This window comes from Etheostoma spectabile, unplaced genomic scaffold (assembly GCF_008692095.1).
Source record: "Etheostoma spectabile isolate EspeVRDwgs_2016 unplaced genomic scaffold, UIUC_Espe_1.0 scaffold00019055, whole genome shotgun sequence".
Lineage (NCBI taxonomy): Eukaryota > Metazoa > Chordata > Actinopteri > Perciformes > Percidae > Etheostoma > Etheostoma spectabile.
This window is the reverse complement of record NW_022604650.1, coordinates 22069-46278: the sequence shown is the minus strand read 5'-3', so window position 1 is coordinate 46278 and position 24210 is coordinate 22069. Positions and strand designations below refer to the sequence as shown.

General features: G+C 42.4%; 1 protein-coding gene across 1 annotated transcript in view; it reads left to right on the top strand.

The window, feature by feature from the left end:
• LOC116683586 (ras-specific guanine nucleotide-releasing factor RalGPS1-like) overlaps positions 1 to 24210 on the top strand; it is a 106022-nt gene that overhangs the window by 71484 nt on the left and 10328 nt on the right. The window contains 6 exon segments of the mRNA XM_032509960.1: positions 10682 to 10819; positions 10976 to 11069; positions 13144 to 13211; positions 18212 to 18338; positions 19369 to 19520; positions 19908 to 19956. Coding sequence (XP_032365851.1) covers positions 10682 to 10819; positions 10976 to 11069; positions 13144 to 13211; positions 18212 to 18338; positions 19369 to 19520; positions 19908 to 19956 — 628 coding nt within the window.

Below are 24210 nucleotides of genomic sequence, written 5' to 3'. Positions count from 1 at the left end.
TAGAAACATCGTACCTTCTGGCCAGAGTTGTGGCTCATACTTTTCACCAACCTCTTTGCCAGGTCATTTTGAAGGAGCTGAACCGACTTAGAGCAGTGTGTCTCCTGACAAACACTTTGTAACAAAAACATGTACCATCTTCGTTTTTAAAACGTGTACTTTCTCCCAGCGCTGGTTCCAATAATACTGCTTGTCTTCTTCTCTCTGGGGAAATTACTAGAATTGTTGGGTGTTTGTAAATGATAGTGTGGTCTAGACCTACTCATTCTGTCAAGTGTCTTGAGATAACTTGTTGTTATGATTTGATACTATACATAAAATCGAATTGAAGATTAAGGCAGGGTTTAGTCTCCATAGTGACATTCCCAGGGGCATGTTTTGGACGGCTGCCCTCTTTTACTACACAGCTCCGTTTTGGATGCTGTACCACATCGCTATCTCGCTCGGCTGCCCTGGTATCCAGAACCAAGGCTGCACGTGCCTGGGTTACACTGTCGGAACTCTGGCTTGGTGCCTCTCCTCCTCTTAGGTCAGGTTTCACAATCAAACAAGTGTTAGTTTCTATCTGCTGTTACCTTGCGGACATCCTCAAAGATATTTGTCTCCACACATAGCCTGTTTCAAAGTTGAAAACATCTGCGTTTAGAAGTTTGATTTTGTTTTAGGCAAGGCTGTTGAAAGTCGCAGGTGGAAGTTTGTCAAAGTAGTGGAACACAGAGTGAGGAATGTTTTTACAAGCCTCGTTAAGTAGTTTCTAACCACTGTTAACATTGTTTGCATCTTTTGCGTCCCATAATATACTACAAAACGTTGAGTGGCGCTTGGGCAGAATTAAAAAAAAAAAAAGTCTTTTTTAGACCTCTCAATCCACACCAACCTGGTTCACCAGTAAAATAATGGTGCCCTGGATAAGAGTTTTCATTTTGACAACAAGGAAGTTCAAGAGTTTATCTTTCACAATAATTTTACCCTTGACTGCAGTGTAGAACTCTGGTTTTGTTGTAGGTGTACTCAGAGAAGCGGCCTCTTTACCAGCCACCTTTGACAGACTTATCAATTACATCACCAACGTACCTAAAAAAAGATCAATAAACCAGATTCCATTGTGTGTTTTTAAGTGACAAGACACATCACAACCTCTTTGACTTACTGTATAAAAGAGGGACGACAGGCAGCCCTACACCTTTAGAGGATTAATCATCAAGTTAATATTGAAGAAAATGCTGCTTTTGATTGATATGGATGCAAGTCCATGTTCTGTTGAAGGTACAACTAAATATTGTCAGAAACGGGTTTTTTGAAATATTGTTTTATTAAAGATACAGTTACGAGAACCCTTAAAAAATACAGGTCCAGAAATTCTTTAATTAGATACACAAAACAAAACTATGTCCCGTTGGTTGTCCTAAGTGTTGACCTCTGAAGCAGCTGGCATCATAATATTATTATCATATATATTTAGGATCTTTTTTCTTTCTTAAAAATAGAGATGGTGAATCGGTATAAACTGAAGAAACCAGTGACATGTGCAAATACATACACACTCACCTAAAGATTTATTAGGAACACCTGTTCAATTTCTCATTAATGCAATTATCTAAACAACCAATCACATGGCAGTTGCTTCAATGCATTTAGGGGTGTGGCCCTGGTCCAGACCATCTCCTGGACTCCAAACTGAATGTCAGAATGGGGAAGAAAGGTGATTTAAGACATTTGGAGCGTGGCGTGGTTGTTGGTGCCAGACGGGCCGGTCTGAGTATTTCACAATCTGCTCAGTTACTGGGATTTACACCCACAACCATCTCTAGGGTTTACAAAGAATGGTGTGAAAAGGGAAAAACATCCAGCATGCCGCAGTCCTGTGGGGGGAAATGCCTTGTTGATGCTAGAGGTCAGAGGAGAATGGGCTGACTGATTCAAGCTGATAGAAGAGCAACTTTGACTGAAATAACCACTCGTTACAACCGAGGTGCAGCAAAGCCACAACACGCACAACCTTGAGGGGGATGGGCTACAACAGCAGAAGACCCCCCCCCCGGGTACCACTCATCTCCACTACAAATAGGAAAAAGAGACTACATTTTGCAAGAGCTCACCAAAGTTGCACAGTTGAAGAATGGAAATTTTTTTTGCCTGGTCTGATGAGTCTCGGTTTCTGTTGAGACCTTCAGATGGTAGAGTCAGAATTTGGCGTAAACAGAATGAGAACATGGATCCATCATGCCTTATTACCACTGTGCAGGCTGGTGTGGTGGTGTATTGGTGTGGGGGGATGTTTTCTTGGCACACTTTAGGCCCCTTAGTGCCATTGGGCCTGGTTTAAATGCCACGGCCTACCTGGGCCTGGTTTCTGATCATGTCCATCCCTTTATGGCCCCATGTACCCGTCCTCTGATGGCTACTTCCAGCAGGATAATGCACCATGTCACAAATCTTGAATCATTTCAAATTGGTTTCTTGAACATGACAATGAGTTCATTGTACTAAAATGCCCCCCCCCCCCCCCCCATCACTAGATTTCAACCTAATAGAGGATCATTGGGATGTGGTCTAACGGAGCTTCGTGCCCTGGATGTGCATCCCACAAATCTCCATCAACTGCAAGATGCTCTCCTCTAAATATGGGCCAACATTTCTAAAGAATGCTTTCAGCACCTTGTTGAATCAATGCCACGTAGAATTAAGGCAAGGGGTCAAACACAGCATTAGTTTGGTGTTCCTAATAATCCTATAGTTGAGTGAATATTTGTTGATATATGTTGAAAAACAACCTGTAAGATTTGTTCAGGATTAAACCAGTCCTCTAAAAGGCCTCTTGGAGAAGGAACCATGAATGATATGTTATAAAATTATCAATAACAAATGATAATATGGAATGTTGTGATTTCCAACTAAATTATCAAATGAAACTAATAAGTTTTAAACCATAAATAATTTTCATATATATTTATCATATATAATAATATCACCAAACAATATATATTGACTTCATTTTGAAATGTAATCCCTTACCAATGAAATCATTGTTTTAAAAAGAACTGCAGTTCACTTGGCTTGTGTTTTATGTATTTACAGTGTATTTATAAAGCTCTAATATATATTATGTGTATGGTGTTGCCAAGTATGTGTGTATGTTTTCTGCATCTGTTTAAGCTTTGAGACTTGTCCCGTGGTGGGCGTTCTCTGCCACCATTAACAGTACTTGACAATTTTCTGTTCAGAATTCAGGGATAGATGCAGTGTTTTTCTGTGACCACAAATTTATGTCGTCAAGAGAAGATTTGTTCCATATAAACAAGGCTTGCACAATGTGCTGCTATAGATATACAATGTGGGTCAAACCTTATTGTGTGCCCACTAATTATACTATTAAAATAATTGTAATCAACCAGCTAGTCAGACATAAAACACCACCAGATGGTGACTGGTAAGGACACAGCAGATAGGCAGTTAGGGCTTTCCACTGCTGTTGTGACAGAGGATACTTTGTTTTATATTAAGTATTGAATGTGACAGGTATATACACTGACACATTCATAGAGACTGAAATACACGCTTACATCTCCATATACAAGTTCACATCGGTGCTGATCTTCGGGGCATTGGGCAGCTATCAAAGTGTAAAGTGTACATGAGATGGATTGAAATGTGAGTTTTGAGACACATTCCTGCAAGATGTTGAAACGGTGCAACGGAATGCATTGTTCCACCGCTGTACTGCTGAGCATCCAAGGTCTAATGTCAGCTAAAGTTAGCCTGTTACACTGAAACAAGCCCTCCAGCAGTTTGGACAAATAGGTTCATACAGAAGGCCCAGCGAACTGTTGTATCACTGATCTGATTCCTGATCAGTTTGAGCTCTGAATGTGGCTGAGTGGGGCGTCCATGTGTTATTGTAAGTTAAGAGGTAGCTATTAGCTAGCTACCTGTTATTAAACACATTCAACTGCCAGTTACTGAACTGCTTCAGATGTATCAGCACCAATGTCTGGATCTGCATGCAGCCCAGAAAAACCAGGACGCTTTTACAATCCCACCAATGGAGACAAACTTATGTAGATATATGGAGATGTTTAAATTGCTTAGTAGAAAATAAAATTTTAAAACTTTATTATCCATGTGGGGGGCAATTTGTTTTACAGCCAGCAGAGAATAAAAGACAGCTGTTCATACACAACATAACATACAGATGTACTAATACTAAGAAATAAATTCATACGGGACAAATCACATCAAGCTATTGATGACACCATTGGAAACTGGGACAATGAGCTCCTAAATTCCTTAGTCTTTCACCTTGGGACAGATGGCAGCAGCCTGAAATCATAGGACAGCGAGGAGAGATTCTCTGGCTCTGTGTAGAAGGGATACATTTTCACAACGCTGTTTAGTATCTGCTTAAACCCGCAGATAAAAAGAGAAATTTAAACCAGACTTGATGAATCTCCAATAAATCATTTTCATAAAATATATATCCACATTAACACTTCTCAACTTCCAATAAAAGTACATTGGCTGTTGGGTCTTAGCACAAACCCTGTCTGCCTTGGCTCAAATGTCAGGTTATGGTGTATAATTGTACCCAGATATTTTAATATATATTATATATTAATAAAACAGCAGAATTTCTTTCTGATATCAATGAGTATTTGGTATAGTTTTCCATGGAAAAGAAGGTGTCCAATGATAGTGTGTAAAAGCTACTGTAGGGGAGACCGGGGTTGGTTGTCACACGTTTTACTCTTGAGGGAATTGCTAATTATTAAACCATCTTCCAATAGTCATTCCTACATTCAATGAGAGCTTAAGGTGTGGCCCTACATTGGTATCCCATTTATCTTCACAACTTATTGTACCAAAAAGTAAACCTTAAAAGACACTCTGAAACGTGACAACCAACCCCCATCACAGTGTAATAAAAATGACAAAGTTTCTGCTCATCGTAATGTTTTGTGTGTTCCACAAAATGACCAGTGCAGGATGAATGGAATACTGTCATACTGATATCACATAAACTGCCGCGGTGGCCTCTAATGTAGCTGTAATAAGCAGTGTGATAACCAACCCCGGTCTCCCCTACAGTGCTGGAGAAAACACTGAATGTTTATTTGGTTTAGATGGCTAATGGAAACCATCACCTTATCGTGGTGGAGAGGTTTGTGTGTCCCTATGAACCTGAGGGCTGTGTTGTCGGGAGCTGTATGCTCCTGTTAGGGTCTCCCATGGCAAAGTGGTCTTAGGTGAGGGGACAAAAGAATGGTTCAAAGCCCCCTTTGAATCACCAAGAGGGAGATGGAGTGACCCGGCCCTAACCTTAACCGTGGTTATAATCCTTGGCAAGTCCTTCAGCACACCACCATCAATGTGGTTTATGCAATCAGGTGTAGGGCCTGCCATAAGTTTTACGTGGAGGAGACAAGAAATGCCCTTTACTTGAGAATCAAACAGCACCAGTACATTTTACAGTTGGGCGATGGCCCAACTGTTTTTTTATGCACATTTTAAACTCCATGGCTCTCAAAATGTTCAGACCATGGGCCTGGAGAGCAACAGAGCCTGGACCATGGGTCAGCGTCAGGCGGCAGAGAGGAAGTGGATCCATCTTTTAAAAACCATAGACCCTACGGGTCTGAATGAAAGATACTGACATGGATCCACTTCACTTTTTAACTAAGTTTTTATCTAAAAACCCTTCACTGCCACTGCTCTGGTCTCCTCTCTCCTCAGGTTTTATCGGGACCTCCCCTGTAGTGCATTAGAACCAGTTTTTTAACCCCCCTACTTGCTTTCTTTCCCTTGTTTTTTCTTAGTTTCTATTTCTATGACTTTTTTATTCTATATAATGCTTTTTAGATTTTATTACTCTTTCTTTTCAGGGAATTAATTTCTGCCTGCAGGTGGGGCTTGACCTATATGTGTACAGATTTATACATGTTTTTTCTTAAATAAAATTGGTGGTCCTTTATAACTTTAATTCTTTTGTATTTATATGTTATATTTTAATTGGACTCTTTTATTCATTAATATTTATGATCGTTTTTTTACACGATGAATTACTTGCCTCTGGATTTTAACACAATGATACACATACCATTGGTTCTATGCATGTTACTAACAGTGTGGTTTTATTCTATGATGTATTTTAAATGTTTTATAAATTATTATTGTGTGGCACTTTTTTGCCTTTTTAGCACTTTTTACCCAAGCACTTATATACTAATTTTGAATGGTATGTGTACTATTTATCCTTTGAAGTAAGTAATTCAGACAGTACTTTTAAATGATATTTTAAATTAATTTTATGTCAGATAATGATTTTAATATATTTAAATAGAATCTCTTTTGTATTGTGACACCAGGCATTTTATTTATTTATATAACTCTTACTCTCTCTCTATAGATATATACCTTTTATTTATTTAATTATTTTATTTATTTCAATTATTTGGTAGTATCTCCAGGAGAAGAGCAGGAGCGGAGAGTTTTATTTTCCCGCTGTCCGTCCTGTCCTGTGGTGCTTTTACCCTGCTCTGAACATTGGGCCTTCTTTTAAACAGCTTTTTTAGAACCGAGCCAGGTTTTTTAAGGAGGTTTTTTAAGTGTTTTACTCACACCAGTGGTCCCCTTGTGCCCGTGCCCATCCAGGGCAGTGCATTTTTACCCTAACCTAACCCTGTCTGGAGCCAGGCCCAGACAGAGGGTTTGTCAGTGAGTGTCTGGTGGCCAGGTTTGACATGGAGCCCAGGCGGGCACAGCCTGAAAAAGCTACGTGGCACATATCTCTCCGTTTCATCTGACCTGAGGAGCTGTCAACTGATCACCATCTGGTGGTGAGTTGGGTCAGGGTGTGTGGAAAGACTCTGGACAGACCTTGTAAGCCCAAAGGGGTAGTGCGGGTAAATTGGAAACGTCTGGAGGAGGCCCTGTCCGAGGCTGGGGACATTGAACCTGAGTGGACAACATTCAAAGGTTGAGAGCTGTGGTCTTCGGGTCTTACATGCCTCAAGGGGCGGTAACCCACGAACACCTTGGTGGACACCGGTGGTCGGGGAAGCTGTCCGATTGAAGGAGTCTTTCTGGGATATGCTATCCCGTAGGGATCCAGAGGCAGTTGCAAAAGGAGGAAAGGTGGGTTCGGCCGATAGGAAGAGGAAGAGGAACAATGCAGATTCTGTGCTGGACGTGGAACAACGGATCAGATCTTCACTCTTGCAAGGATCCTGGAGGGAGCCTGGGATTGTGCTCAATCGGTCTACGTGTGTTTTTTGGATCTGGAGAAGGCGTATGACCGGGTCCCCCGGGAGATACTGTGGGAGGTGCTGCGGGAGTATGGGATGAGGGGGTCCCTTCTCAGGGCCATCTAATCTCTGTATGACCAAAGTGAGAGCGGTGTCCGGGTTATCTGCAGTAATTTGGACTCGTTTCAGTTGAGGATTGGCCTTTGCCAGGGCTGCGCTTTGTGACCAATCCTGTTTGTAGAATTCATGGGCAGGATATTGAGGCGTAGTTGGGGTGGGGAGGGGTTGCAGTTTGATGGGCTCAGGATCTCATCATTGCTTTTTGCAGATGATGTGGTCCTGATGGCATCATCGGCATGTGACCTTCAGCACTCACTGGACCGGTTTGCAGCCGAGTGTGAAGCAGCTGGGGTGAGGATCAGCACCTCTAAATTGGAGGCCATGGTTCTCAGCAGGAAACTGATGGAGTGCCTTCTACAGGTAGGGAGTGAGTCCTTACCCCAAGTGAAGGAGTTTAAATACCTTGGGGTCTTGTTTGCTATTGAGGGGACAATGAAGCGGGATATTGGTCGGAGAATCAGTGCAGCGGGTGCAGTATTATATTCAATTCATCGCACCGTTTTATCTACTGGTCAGTTTTGGTTCCTACCATTACCTATGGTCATGAAGGGTTGGCCATGAGCGAAAGAACGAGATCCAGGGTACAAGCGGCCAAAATGGGTTCCTCAGGAGGTGGGCTGGCATCTCCCTTAGAGAAAGGGTGAGAAGCGTGGATGTAATCAGTGACAAAGCAATAATAATAATAATATATGACTATAATAATGACTTAATTTTGAAATTGTAATCCCTTACCAATGAAATTATTCTGTTGTAAAGGTAATTGTAGTTCACTTGGCCTGTTTTCTGTATTTACAGTGCATTTCTAAAAAAGGTGTATAGAATTGCCAAGTATGTGTGCATGTTTTCTGCATCTGTTTATGCTTTGTGACTTGTTCTGTGGTGGGCTTTCTCTGCCACCATTAACAGTACTCTACCAATCTTCTATAACGCACCACTAATCATAAATGGTTGTTAAATTCAGTGGGAAACCAAAATTAGCAGTTTGTGTAACTTTGTGACAACCAACCCCCATCACATGGTAATAATAACTACAAAATGTCTCCTCAGCTTAATGTTTTGTGTCTGTTCTAGAGAAACACTGAATATTTATTTGGCTTAGATTGCTAGAGTGTTGAGATTTGATTTTTAAGGTCTCGCTAGATTCAGTGCAGAAATATTGGTATTGTTGGCATTTCCACTCATGGTTAGGTATTTATTCATAGTTATTTGTAAGACCTGGCTCAGCTGTTTCAAGATCGGAACCAATTTGCTTGGTGTCAAATGGGTTTTTGCTTGCTGGTTGACCTGTTTCTTTTTTCTTTTTATTAATTATTTATCATAATGTCTTGATTTTGCATCCATATGCGCCAAACCACTTGGCTCCATGTGTGTCCATCTGCCTGCCGTGGCCATTCTGTATTCTGTAATATACTATAATTTATATGTACAGAATATAAGGCATACTTTTTCAAAAAGTACACTAAGCCCAGCACAGCACAGAGATGAGGCTCATGTGAGTCTCCAGTCTGGTATGTAATAACGGCTATTTTTCAATATTAATAATAATATTAGATATTAATAATGCATGCATGTTGCTTCCTCCAAATGTCAGGTTATGGTCGACTAGCGGGGCTTGCTTGTTTGTTAGATGAATTGATCAACATTGATTGTGATTGGTGGTTTGCTGTACATGCAGAGCCTGCATGTCACATTCTAGGAACAAACTGTGTATTCAAGAACTCTTAAATCACTGGAAATTACATTATATCCGAAACAGACATCTGTTGTAGATTACTTACACATTGGTACATTAGTTGGGACAGACCCCTTGTTTCTTTTCTTTCTTTCTTTTACAATCACATAACAGGAGAGCAGGGAAAGTTTAATTTTTTATTAAGCAGCAAAGAAGTTGTAGTGTCAACATCACAACATCCTGCGCCATGTAGACGATGAAACTAAATACTGTGCAGCCCTACTTGTTACAGAGTAATTAATACAAATAGAAGGAATGTGGTGACTCAACAGATGTTTTCCAGGTTATGCTGGAAACATTGAAGTGGGCTCTGTGGTTTCTCCTCCTGTCCTTAGTTATAGTGCCAGAAATCAGACAAGCAACTCTTCAACTCAAAGGGTTATCACTTTTATGTTATATTTTTATCACGCATATGGCTCCTGAAAGACATTGCTTGGCATATCAAAACCAGAGGTGGGTCGAGTAGCTAAAAATTGTACTCAAATAAAAGTACTGTTACTTCAGAATAATATGACTCAAGTAAAAGTAAAAGTAGTCATCCAAATAATTACTTGAGTAAGAGTAAAAAACTACTTGATGAAAAAACTACTCAAGTAGTGAGTAACTGTTGAGTAACGTCTGATTTTTTTCTTAACACAAGCATCAATCAGACAGACAAAAATACAAAATAATCATATTTAGGCAAACTATTGTTCATCCAATCAATAAAATTAATTCAAATTAATTCATTAATTACAAAATAGCTTAAGTGAGAGACTTGTCACATTAAATTTGGATGGATACTGCATGTGTAAAACATACTTTATGTAACCTAAAAGACAAAGATCCACCTCTCCACAGCAGAAACTAAAACTACCGCTACGTTTCCTCAGGTTAGATGTTGAGTAGTTGAACGCTCACATGTCCGTTGGTTTTGGTCGACACAGAAGACGCTGCATGACGTAGCTGCTGTTTCGCACTTTTCCTAAAAGGTAACCATGCTTTCACTATGAGGCCGGGGGGTTCCTCCACGTCTGTGTTGCCTTGGCAGCATTCTTTGTTTTGCTTCGACTGTAAGGTAACACGTCCCGCCCATAGATGTATACAGTCTATGGTCCCGCCGCTGAGAATGAGTCTGGTCACGTGACTGCACAACGCCGTTTGATTGGTGGAACACAGTCACGTGTTAGAGCCTTAAGCGGAAGACTCTCTCTCTGTCAAAATAAAACATTAAAATGAGACGTACGCTGGGGTAAAAACAGTGACGCGTAGAATACCAAAGAGGTAAAAAGAAAAGTAACGAGTTCCTTGTAGCCTAATGTAGCGGAGTAAGAGTACAGTTTCTTCTTCACTAATCTACTCAAGTAAAAGTAAAAGTATAGTGATTTAAAACTACTCCTAGAAGTACAATTTTTTCAAAAACTTACTCAAGTAAATGTAACAGAGTAAATGTAACTCGTTACTACCCACCTCTGATCAAAACACCAACAATATCCAAGTGATTATCCAGATTATCGCTAACAGAGTAGAAAAGTGCTCTTAGCAATGTAGAAGCAGCTAGCAGCTCTTCCAGTTTCAGAGATTCTGTGCTGTGTGTGCTCTCCTCCAGGGATCTACCTGCTGGACATGATCTACATTGACTCAGCATATCCTGCGTCAGACAGTATTATAGAGACCGAGCAGCGGACCAATCAGATGAACAACCTTCTCAGGGTCATCTCCGACCTGCAGATGTCCTGTAACTACGGTAACAAATGAGTAGATTACCTGCTTGCTTTAATCTGCATTTTGATTTCCACTGTTTTAGGGTGTTTCTGCTCTGTTCTCTGCTCTTAGTTTTCTAGGACATGCAGAGGTAGTATCATGTATGTGTTAACTGTCAGATGGGACTTTTCTTCTTCAGATTACTTGGTGACCCTGCCACATGTCCAGAAGTATCTGTTGTCAGTTCGCTACATAGAGGAACTCCAGAAGTTTGTAGAAGATGACAATTTCAAGTAAGTTCGATCTCAGCGAATGGCACTGCGCAGGTGCTACAACATGTTTACAGCCATAATGCCGTTTTATTGGCTGTTGACCATCCCCAGAGAACAAACTCTTTATTGTGGAATGGCCAGATTACAAAGTCTCATTAAAACAAACTCTCTTCACTTGGTCAGCACACCAGCTTTTCTCCAGCACACTGGATATGGAGGGTGGCGTGAAATTGGCGGGGTCAATGCACAGGAAGCAGCATGGAAAAGGACAGGCAGCTGGTTGTATCTATGTCCACAGGGAGTTCATTCATCCAGCAGGCACTGAAGATTTTCTCAGACAGCGGCTCCCATTCTGTGCTCTGAAACATGTTTAGCTGTCTGCCATAACCCAGGGCCCATCAGGCCCCCTCTGGCCCCCGGCCCAGCCCACGGCCAATGGTAAACTGAAAACACAAGCAGAACTTTATTTGGGGATTTGAAAATTCCACAGCAGTTTAATTAGTAATGGCTTGTTAAACATGAATTAGGTTATTGGGTGAATTAATCCAATTGGTGTATCATGCTGCTACAGTGAGATGGTCACATGACATAACTACTAACAGAACACGAGAGAAATTATGAAACCAGGAGGAGTGAATGATGTAATGTGGACACTACACATGTGTTTGGTGTTGCATGCCAGCTCTTTAAACAGACATTCATAAACCAAAGCCACTCACTAATTAATGACTCGTTAATGCACAGTTCCCTCCCCCCTCCACCGTTTCAATAAATTCTTTCCATATGTGGGGATGGGTGGCAGAATCACATTTACCACAGAGCCAAATACATTGGGATTATTCCACATGCAAACAGAGCATGTGCAGACCTTTCAGTCAGCTTGGCTCTACCTGAATATCTGATGACATCATTATCTCATTAAGTCACAGGTCTACATACAATACCACAAGGAATGTGATCAGGTATCAAAACGTTTGGGAGCCATCAGAGCCAGCGGAGAGTCTCCACAGGGCTGGAAGACATGAAGGGCCATTATCGGCATCATCTCTGCACAGTAACACTGAATAGAGCCCACGTCTCTTATCTGATATCTCCTCGCTCCTCGCTTGAACTGGAAGATGTCTTGGCCCTCCTTTGTGAAGGCCATCTCAAAGCTCTTATTCCTTCCCCGAGGATGGAAGAGTAAGACAGGGGCATGGAATGGATCCTTAAGGAGCTATGAGCAAGGATACAGAGAGCAGCCTTCCTGGAAGTCGTGCAGCTGAAAGCCCAAACAGCTGACCAATTCATGTGACGTTTCAGAGGAAAGGAAGTTTCATCCCTCTAAAACACATTTGCTTGTTTCCTCTCTCCTCCAATGCTTCCTCGGTCGGAAAAGAAAGGGAGGCAAGTGAAGTAAACGTGGACGCGGTCTACGGACCTGGGACGTACCCACAGCACTACTCTTATGCTAATATATACTCCGTCTGTGTCTACACAGGATGTGTTTAGGCACAGTATTGAGTGTAGGTCACCTGAAGTTTGGCAGCACTCAGAGCCCAACACACATTCATTTTAGATCTGTCAATAAAAACGGAACAAAATTCGACTTGAAATTTAAAATGAAGTTTTTCCGAGGCGTACCATTAAATTAGCTAAATGAAATTACAAAAAACGCCCTGCTAGTCTTGATTGTCTTTTGCAGTTTTTTTTAATCTTCTGGATCCTAAAGGTCTGGAACACACCTCGTTCATCAGTCTTCCTTTTTGGTGACCTACGCAGTATTAAGACTAAAACATTTCGCTTCCACCATAGCACTTATCCTGAAGCAATGCTTCACTGGTTGTATACATGTGCACATGCACTCTAACTTGTCACTTTAAGGGCATGGGCCATATAGTTGCACTGTTGTATTTATTGTGATGTTACTGTATTGTAATTGTGGCAGTGTGTTTCTGTGGACACTTCTGTTGTGTGCACTGTGGGATTATACGTTTTGTGGTTGTTGAGCACACCCATGTGAAATGATTGAATCTCAATAGCATAGCCGTAAGTGTTTGATGTATCTGGACACTACTGACTCTCAGCTGATTGGCCGTTGTGTCTGATGTTGCAGACTGTCTCTGAAGATTGAGCCTGGCAACAGCTCCCCTCGCATTGCTTCGTCTAAAGAAGACCTGACAGGTAAGACAACCCCGTAACAGAGATGTACTGATGCAATGGCGTCCCTCTGATTTGTCCTTTAGGTGAAACCGAAGGAGGAGGGGCGTGTCCCCTGGGGGGGAAGATGGACCCCTGCTGGCTCCTGTGTTGCTCATCACAGTAAAGTGTGTTTTTATTTTTGATCATTACTTAGATATAAAAGAGCAACAGCACATTTCTTATGTCTTGGCTCTTCTGGTTCCTCTTTAGTGTTTCTACAGACAGTGAGTGAAGCAGAGAGAGAGGATGTCACACAGACTGATGATGTCACACAGACAGTCAGCGATGTGTGCTCAGAACAGATTATCAATCTGAAAGTTATCCTTTGCATCATATAGAAATCCGTAAATTGTGTGCAGGCTAGTAAACCCCAAACCAACAGGACTACACTCCGGGGTGGGTAGGTAGGTAGGTAGGTAGGTAGGTAGGTAGGTAGGTAGGTAGGGGTAAAAGCACCCTAAGAGCCCCATGGTGACGGCCCGGCTGATCATCAGCATGGATTACTGTGGATACGTGTTTCTGAATAGATTAGTTACAATCAGAACAATAACTGCATCATTTGACCAATAATAAAAGTGCTTCCTACTTCTCCAGCTTCATCACATCTAATATCTACTAGGATGGACCTGGGAAGGAAATCCAAGCTGATAGTTCCCTCATCCTTCTTTCTGCCCCCCTTTGGGGGCTTTCACACCTACTGCACTTGGTCCAGACTTTAAGACTTTTTGGTTTGATCCAAATCAAAATGACATATGTGAAACCTCCCCTGGACCACGTTTCAGATCAAACAGACAAAATGTTGTCTGACCAAAACCAGATCAAGTTGAACCAAGATCTGGTTCCTTTCTGGTGTGAAAGCATTTTTTGAATGTGTTAGCCTTTCAGATCCAATCCAGGAAGCTCTGGCAGACTTTCTTGGTGTTATAAGACCGGGGAAGCTCAGCTCAGTGCTGTGTGTGTGTGTGTGTGTGTGTGTGTGTGTGTGTGTGTGTGTGTGTGTGTGTGTGTGTGAGACACGTGTCAGCGCTCAGAGCAGAGAATGACTCAGCAGTTTACTTGTTAAGTGGGGGGGAATGTACAGTGTAGGTTTCAGTTTGTTTCTAAATAAATGCTGCAGCTCCTCAAACCCCAAGTAAAGTTCCTGTGTCTCGCTTTTCAGCAACGCAACAAAACAAGTGGGTGGGCAGCAGTCAGTTGTAAAAACTCTGACATGGAGTGAGGAGAAGAGAGGACGGGGAAGCCCGTGTACAGACCAATCAGTTCCAAATGTCGGGAGACGCAGCTCACATATGTGATGACGGCGGGACGTAGTTATGTTACATAGAGATCTTTAGTGTGCCAGATCCGACCTGATCAAACTAAAACGTGAACCTTTTTCCAGACCTTGATTGGGACTTCCAGGTGTGAAAGTCCCCTCAAACACCTTACTATCTTGTAATTACCAGATAGATTTCACATAAATATTCGATCTAGACTTTGTAAGTATGACTCCTAAAGTCTTACAGTATGAGTTAGGGAAGATGAGAGCTTTATTTTGTTCCTCAGGGAAGGAAATGCCCTCAGTGGACTCTATGTGTTTCTCATCCACGCTGTGAATGAACTCAGCCCGTCAGGCAGCTGTTTGGATTCTTATCTCCTCACGTTTTTATATACTATATTATAGTCCTGAAACAGCTCTTCGTACGCTGTTGTGTCTTTTTGTCTTCTGCTCAGTGTGTGAGGGGATTACATGGAGTTGTGCTTTTCTGTAAATGTGTCCGCCTGGCAGACTGAGGAAACACACAGCTGAGGGAGTAAAAACAGCAATAAAAGGTAACTAATAATCAGCTTTATTTTAGATAAAGAAACTCATTTAACTAATGGGCCAGTTCATTCTTTTCTTTCATACTTTAAAGTCATGTAGAGCAAGTTAACGACGCAGCTAAAAGTCTAGCAGCTGGGTCCTCAGGTTCAGACCCAGCAGCTATTTCCATTGACTCATAACCCTGCAGGCTGGCCAGCAACATGCAGGCTTTGTTTTTAACGGTTGCTATAGAAACTACTATTATATCCCTCTCTCTCTCTCTCTCTCTCTCTCTCTCTCTCTCTCTCTCTCTCTCCATCTCTCTCCCTCTCAACTGCCACAATGTTTTATTGGAAGACTTCCAATGCATGTACACATGTCCCACCAAAACAAGTTCCTTCAAGATACGAGAAATGTGAGAAAAACATGCTCTGGTTTATTGGCATTTCTTTAAACCAATCACAATCATCTTGAGCGGGGCTAAGCTCTGTACGGGGCCACGGTGCCTCTGCTAAATAGTCTCAGGAAGGAAGTTGTTTTGGTGGAACATGTGTATGTTCAGAAGTAGTATTAGTTGTCAACAGAAAACTCTGATTGGACAGATAGTCTAGCTAGCTGTCTGGATTTACCCTGCAGAGATCTGAGGACCAGGTAACCATAGTCCTCAGATTGGACAGATAGTCTAGCTAGCTGTCTGGATTTACCCTGCAGAGATCTGAGGACCAGGTAACCATAGTCCTCAGATTGGACAGATAGTCTAGCTAGCTGTCTGGATTTACCCTGCAGAGATCTGAGGACCAGGTAACCATAGTCCCCAGAAATCCACCAGAGGTTAGAATGGCAACACAGAGACGGATGACGGGACGGATGTTAGAGCACCAACACAGAGACAGAGGACGGGGACGGAGTATAGAGCACCAACACAGAGACAGAGGAAGGGGACGGAGGTTAGAATGCCAACACAGGGACAGGGGACAGGGACGGAGGTTGTAATGCCAACACAGGGACAGGGGACAGGGACAGAGGTTAGAACGCCAACACAGAGACAGGGGAAGGGGACAAACATCTGGCCTAAAGGAGTTAAATCCGGCTGGATTTTGGTCGGCAGCGGAGCGATCCCAGAAGTGGACTGTTGTCGTGGATAAAGACTACAACGTGACAACCAGAGAAATGTCACATGACCTGTTAAGCAGTACATTCGTCACTGAGTGAGAACAGGGAGAACACCCAAATATGAGCAATCTTCAATGCCTCTTTTCAGTCAATCATCTCATGTCAGCTCAGTTTTATTTATATAGACCAATATCAAAAAATCACTATGTTGCCTTTAGAATCTATACTGTACCCTGGGTCCTTAGACTCTAGTCTTTGCTACTAAAGAATGTATTTTGTGATAAAAGAATTAAATAAGAGATGTAATAGTTCTGAAATGAATCCAGGCATTGGCTTGGTGTGAACAGAACTAAAGCTAAAAGAAGAATTTAAGCTAAAACTTAAATTCTTATAATATCACCACAGAATGTTTTTTTCCCTTGTGGCCTCATGGATAAAAATGTCGGTCTTACATTATTTGATTTACTTGCTGAAATGATTGTAAATTGTGTTTACAGCTCATACTTGAAATATTTTTGGCAACATCAATATGATGAATGAGTAACATTTAGTGCAGATTAAGCTTTTCAACTTAAAATGTTACAACCATTGGCGAAATAGGTTTGATGAATTTATTGATGTATAAAAGGAGAGTAAAGTTTGGATACTTGTCAGAATAAGGTGACTTCTCCAGAAAGCGTATGCAGCCCGCGTCTTTACGAGCTGGAAGAGGGGGAATGAAGGCATACTACACAGGGAGCACATTATCCTGCTGCCAAAAGGACTTTACCACATTATGGTTTATGATTATGAGAAACATTTCCCTCTTGTTTGTAGCAAAGATTCACATTTGAACAAGTTCATAGTGCATTATCAATGGGGTGTTTATGTCTACATTGGATGGATGGATGGATGGATGGTTTCCAGTCAGAATAACACTGCATCAGGTCATCCTTCCAACAGTGGTAAGCTGAGGCTGTGTGTACACATTCACACCGTGGCGTTACAGGCATCAGTGGATGAAGGCGTTGGTTCCTGATTTGATTTTTATACTCCGTCTCATTGGCTCCATCTAGTGGATCTGTTAGAAGCATTTTAAAGACGAGTTGATGTGGGATATGTGGAGGCAATGGGTTTGGTTTGACTAGTGGCACCTTACAGGAGTAGCACTTACGTTTTAAATGGTACTTTGCCAAAAGGCATTTTATTCTATGAGCATAGTCCCAATTTGAAATCTACTGAGTTGTTTTTTTATGACCTAAAATATTTTATTTCACATAGTTCTCACATAGCATATATTCCAAAATAATAGTGTTTAATGACATTTAAACAGAATAACTGAGGCACAGTGACTCTGGAGTCATGTATCATCTACACGTGGAGGCAGGAATGGGAAGGGCTAACGGGAGGCAGGTGTGGGAGGGGTCAATGGGAGGCAGGTACGGGAGGGGTTAATGGGAGGTAGGTATGGGAGGGGTTAATGGGAGGCAGGTATGGAAGGGGCTAACGGGAGGCAGGTATGGGAGGGGTTAATGGGAGGCAGGTATGGGCCCCTCCCATACCTTAATGGGAGGTAGGTATGGGAGGGGTTAATGGGAGGTAGGTATGGGAGGGGTTAATGGGAGGCAGGTATGGAAGGGGCTAACGGGAGGCAGGTATGGGAAGGGTTAATGGGAGGCAGGTATGGGCCCCTCCCATACCTTAATGGGAGGTAGGTATGGGAGGGGTTAATGGGAGGCAGTATGGAGGGGCTAATGGGGGAGTAAGTATGGGAGGGGTTAATGGGAGGCAGGTGTGGAGGGGCTAGCGGGAGGCAGGTATGGGAGGGGTTAACAGGAGCCAAAGAGCTTTAACAGGCATGTTTTTATCTTCTGGCAAGGGCATACGTTTGGTTTCGTATACAATACACTTAACAATAAAGAGAAACTTTACTCCTGTTTCTGTCTGTCTGTGTGTCTGTCTGTCTGTCTGTCTGTCTGTGTATCTGTCTGTTTGTGTGTCTGTTTGTCTCTCTGTGTTTCTGTTTGTCTCTCTGTGTGTCTGTCCGTCTGTCTGTGTGTCTGTCCGTCTGTCTGTGTGTCTGTGTGTCTGTATGTCTATGTTTCAGGTCTTTCTGTGGTTTCTGCCTCTCTGAGGTATAACCGCCGGCCTACCTGTCCCGATGCGTCTGTGGGGGTTCATATTGCCACCCCCCCTCCCTCACACCACAGGAAGAGCCACAGTCTGGGAAACAAGTGAGTTTGACAAATTGTCCCTGCCATCTGTCTCAGTCCATATTTAAGTCCAACAATAGGACTCCAACAAGACTGAGAAACTGTATTCACTGAGATATCTGTATTGAAATGTCATTTATAAATGTCAGACTTATCAGTCAGTGATACAGATCTGCAGAGAATAATATCTGAGAGGCCCAAACTTATTAAATATATAACATTTATTTTAATGGTTTATCAACACTCCAGCAGATGTTTATGCACCCAAGTTAGCTAACAAGCTACTTTCATTTGCAGTCCCTTTGCCTGATGTTGTTGGTCACCCTCAAATAATAGAAAATATACAATAGTTCAGAACTGAAAACATTGTAAAGCATATCCAACACTGTTAAACAACAAAAGGCGACAAAATCCACATGCGGATGATACGGTCAGCGTAGACGTGGTTGCTTCTCAGTCAGCCATTTCTCAACGTTCCACTTCAGGAACAGTTCCAGGTATGCATGTTGCCACCAGCAGCACACGCCCGCAGGGAAAGCTGAAGTCGACATGCTTCATATTCAACGGTTGATCTTGTATTATTCCTGTAGACAACCAGTGGAGGGAGAGCTCACAGATAGCCATTGATTCTAACACTGTAACAGGAAACAGCAGTATCCACTATATGGCACATGTAGCCATGCAAGCCCATCACTGCTGATTCTGACCATTGGATAACACAAGCAGACATGCAGAGCAGCAATAAGCAGCGCTAACATACGTGAGGGATAATGTAGTGCAAACCCCAGGATGGTCAAGTCCTCAAACTTGTAACCTGTTTCAAATAATGAAGGAGATATTGCCTGTATTATAGCTCTTAAATATCAAATACATGACTGTGCTTCTGGGCCTGATGGGCCAATGAATAGGCCGCTCATACTCCAAACACACAGGCCATGCCTCACAGCGTGGTGAGAGACAGCTGAAGGATGATGTGAAGGTAGAATGAAGTGAAAACTGACTAAACTTAAAGAGTGTAAAATGACAAGTCCTTGGGGTGTTCTATCCACAGCATGATGTGTCAGTATGGCATGTCCCAGAGCAGGAGTGCTACGTTTCCCATACAGAAAGCACGCCACCTGCTGGACGACAGCTTTTTAGAGTCTCAGAGTCCGGTCCGGAACGATCCACATAGTACTTCTGTGTCCAATGGCCTCTTGTTAGGTACGTCTATCTTTAGAGCCAGTTCTGTTCATGGCAGACACAATGCAGCTTTGTCTCTTCTAACCAGTTTGGGCTGTAGAAGAAAGTGTAGCATTTGTATGCAATGTGAATGAAGTGGCTGCTGTTCTGTATGACAGTAAGCTCTCTGTGTAAGGAGTCCACAGGAATGACTCTCCCTATGGCAGCTTCAGTAACACTGAGGTCTTTAATCATTAGTTTGTTTCTAAAGCTAAAGTAAAGATTATTTTATTCTTATTTTATAGAAGTTTTATTCAGCAAAATACTTATTCCCCACTGCTCATAATATATTTACAAATGTTTACGTAGCTTTTGTCATTAACTCTACGCGTACATTAGATTATACCTGTCCTGTGTTTTTCCTAATAGGCAGCAGTGAAAGCTCTTTGGGGGAGGAGCTGTCACCTGCAATGGAGAGGTGAGAGCCAATCATCAGCTAAACACAGTCATTTGATCCTTTAATGTTATAATCACTTTAAAATGACATATAAAGTATGTCTAGCCTTAAAGGCATACCATGTAATGCTTCCCTCTTTGCCTTCTTGCATAGTCTGTCCACCAGAGGACGCTCTACAACGTCCCTGTTGGTAATGGCGCTGCATAGTTTGTCCACCAGAGGACGCTTTAACAGCCTGAAAAAAGATTTCAATATAGCTTAGCTTTTAAGCCCTTATTTTTAAAATCCTACAACAGAATCCTCCGATATTACCTGAGATACACACTGGAATTTTGCTGGCTCACCCCGACATGGAATGAAGCTGGCTTAACAGAAGGATTCTGTTTTACAGTTGCGTAAAAAAGAGTAAAATATGGCTTTAACAGCCTGATAAAGATTTCAAATATAGCCTCAATTAGACAGTCAAGCCTTTAATTTTAAAGTCCTACATCAGAATGGTCCAATATTACTTGAGACACACACTGGATAGGTGATGTCTCCCCCAGACTTGGAATGAAGCTGGCTTAACAGAAGGATTCCTTTTGAGAGTAGCCCAAAAAAAGATAAAATATGGCTTTAACAGCCTGAAAAAGATTTCAATAAAGCTTTGCTTTTAAGCCCTTAATATTAAAATCCGACATCAGAAGTCTCCGATATTCCCTGAGAGACACACAGGATATGTGAAGTCTCACCCAGACTTGGAATGAAGCTGGCTTAACAGAAGGATTCCTTTTTAGAGTAGCTTGAAAAAGAGTAAAATATGGCTTTAACAGCCTGAAAAAATGTCGTTCTACAACGTCCCTGTTAGTGATGGCATTGCATAGTCATTCCACCAGAGGAGGCTCTACAACTTCCCTGTTATTTTAGTGAGAACTCTTAAATAACTAAAAATAATTAATGTTAGGGAAATCTGTTTATGTTTTGTAACGCAAGTCTGTATTTAACAAAAAATATATTTATCAGTGAATGTATCGGCAAATCAGATTTTTAAATAACCAATTATTCGTATCGGTATCGGCCTTAAAAATCCTTTATTGGTCGGGCTCTAATCTATGCAGATAACAATCTAAAACATTTCTCACTTTTATCCTATTTAAACAACGTCACCACCTCAGAGTGATCATCAGTTAATCTTTGTTGTATCTCCAGAATCTGTAGCAACGGGACAAGATGTGTATATTGGAAAAGTTCTGGTTTCCATTTGTAGTCAAAATAGGATTGACCAATCAGGTTGAGTAGTCCATGTAGAAATCAAAAGAGGAAAAAGGCATTGGCCAAAATGTAGTCTCAGAACCCATAGGCTTCTGTCTGTCAAATATTGAGCTTTTTAATAGCTTTTTAAAATTGTACCTGCATTCATATGCAGAGAAACAATTTGGTCAAGTTGCTAATCAGACTGTAAACAGTGGCCGGGCCACGGTAGAGGAAGGTTTTGCCTGGATATCTGCTGGCTACACCTGAACCCCCAAAATGTTGGCCCTAGCCCTCAGCGGCTAAATCCTGGTCAGACCGTTAGTTGGTAGGTTCCAAGGTTCATCATGCGCATACAGTCAGCTTCTGTTCAGTCTTAGTCTTTCTCCACAGCGCTGTGTCAGTGCTCTGGCTACAACGCTTATTATTCTAATACAGGGGAACGGAATGCTCTGGATTGTTAGCATTTCTTTAAACTAATCACAATGGTCTTGGGCGGCGCCAAGCCCCGGACGCAGCAACGGAGGCTCTGCTAAATAGATAGAAGGGGAAGAGAGCCTGATCTCCGGCGTGTCCTTCACATGCTGGATGTCAGTATCTGGTAAGCCAGACTAAGGTCTGTATAGTACTGAGCCTGGTGATGTTCTATTTTTTATTTTACTTCTCACAATCAAGTAATTCCTAGTAACATTGCCAGATTTATCCTTTGAACTTTGATCTTATCTGAGAAATATTTTCAGTGCCACAAGCTTCAATCTGTTCAATTCAATTTTATTTATAGTATCAATTCATAACAAGAGTTTATCTCGAGAAACTTTACAGATATAGTAGGTCTAGACCACACTCCCTAATTTACAAGGACCCAACAGTTCTAGTGGTTTCCTCCAGAGCAAGCAACAGTGCAACAGTGGCGGGGAAAATCTTCCTTTTAGGCAGAAAAACCTCGGACAGACCCAGGCTCTTGGTAGGCGGTGTCTGACGGGCCGGTTGGGGTTAGATATAAGCTTGGGAATAACAGTCATAAAAAAATATTAGTTTGTAGTAGTTCTTTGTAGTAGTTCATGGCATAGCAGGGCACTGTGCAGCATTACAAGGCACAGCAGGACGTGGCAGGGCACAGCAGAGCGTAGCAGGATGAACAAAGCATCCCAGGACATGTAGCGGGACCACGGCGACAGCTGCTACCATGATTTTGGAGTCTCCCTGATCCAAGGAAACATGCTGGGCGAAAACGAACATAAGGACTCCGGGGAATGACTCCCCAGAGCTAGGTTAGTAACAAGCATTTCTAGGACATGCACATAAATGGAAAGATAGAGGAGAGAGGAGCTCAGTGTATAAAAGGAAGTCCCCAGCTGTCTAAAACTATTACAGCAAAACCAAGAGAGACAGGGTAAAGAGAGGAGCCTGGTCGGGCTAGAACTCTCCTCAACTGGATCGGGCTGTATCGCCCTGCCTCCCTCTAGTTTTATTATATTATTAGGGCCCGAGCGCCGACAGGCGGCGAAGGCCCTATTGGAACTGAAGGAATTATTATTCTTTATTATTATTTTCCGTCAAATGAATTGCCTTTTTGGAGGACTTATCATATTCAAAAACTCACCAAATTGGCGGTCGCATCAAGTCTGGTGAAAATTTACGTATTTTAATGGTTTCGGGAATAGGCGCACAAAAATGGCTCGCTAGCGCCACCTACAATATTACGAAAATTCAGCCCCTGCAGTATGTTTAACGTAGAGTCACGTAACTTTGTACACATATGTATCATGGCAGGGCGGACATAAACTCCATGGTCGCCCCCCCCTAAACCCAACAGGAAGTCCGCCATTTTGTTTTGAATGTGCGAAATTAGTGCGATTTTGGCCATTTCCACATGTCGTACTTTAACGAACTCCTCCTAGGGCTTTCGTCCGATCAGCTTCAAACTTGGTGTGTGTCATCTTAACATGTTAACGATGAAAAGTTATTAAAAGAAAAACTTTTCGTCATAGGGCGTGGCCGTGGCGGGGCGGCCATTTTGTGCGATTCGCCACCAAAACAGGAAGTGGGTGTAACTTGAGCGTACGTTGTCCGATTGGTTTGAAACTTTCCACGATTCATCAGAGTCCGCCCCTGACGACATCTACACGCCGCTATTGGCTCAAAGTCATAGCGCCCCCTAGTGGCAACAGGAAGTAGTCCTAAAAGACAAGGTGCTATACTTTAACGAACTCCTCCTAGAGATTTCATCCGATCATCTTCAAACTTGGTGTGTATCATCCTAAGATGTTGACGATGAAAAGTTATTAAAAGAAAAACTTTTCGTCATACGGTGTGGGCGTGGCATGGCGGCCATTTTGGGTGTTTAGCGATGAAGATGAAATTGGCTGTAACTACAGTGTACGTTGTCGTATCTGCTTGAAATTTCCCACAAACACCAAGAGTCCAGGCCTGAGGACACCTACAGGCCAATATGGAGTTTTGGAGATAGCGCCACCATCTGGCAACAGGAAATATGCCTTATATGACAAACATCATCCGATTTACATGAAACTTAGAACGTGGTGTCTACATGTGATACTGAGGCGGCCCCTATATTATGGCCACGCCCAGTCACTCAGGCCACGCCCCCTTTCATAACATTTGAACCGTTTAACTTAGATACTTATGTGAGGTGTCATTGAACTCAGCAGAGACTTTCCTTTTTATGGGTGATGTTTGACCCGCCCCCCTATGATGCGGCCAACGCCCCTTTTACAGATAATGACCTGTATGACATATAGGCTTGTGTGAGGTATCAATGAACTCAGCAGAGACTTCCTTTTTTATGGGTGATGTTTGACACGCCCTCTTATGATGCGGCCACGCCCCCTTTCCCGGATAATGGCGTGTATGACGTATAGGCTTGTGTGAGGTATCAGTGAACTCAGCAGGGAGTTCACTTTTCATTGGCGACGATTTTCAGGGTACGAGTGACGCGCAAATGCGCGGTCGCAAGGAGTGGCGTCCGCCGGTAACCCCGACTGGCGCGGGTTAGCGAGGGCCCTCCATCGCTGCTTGCAGCTT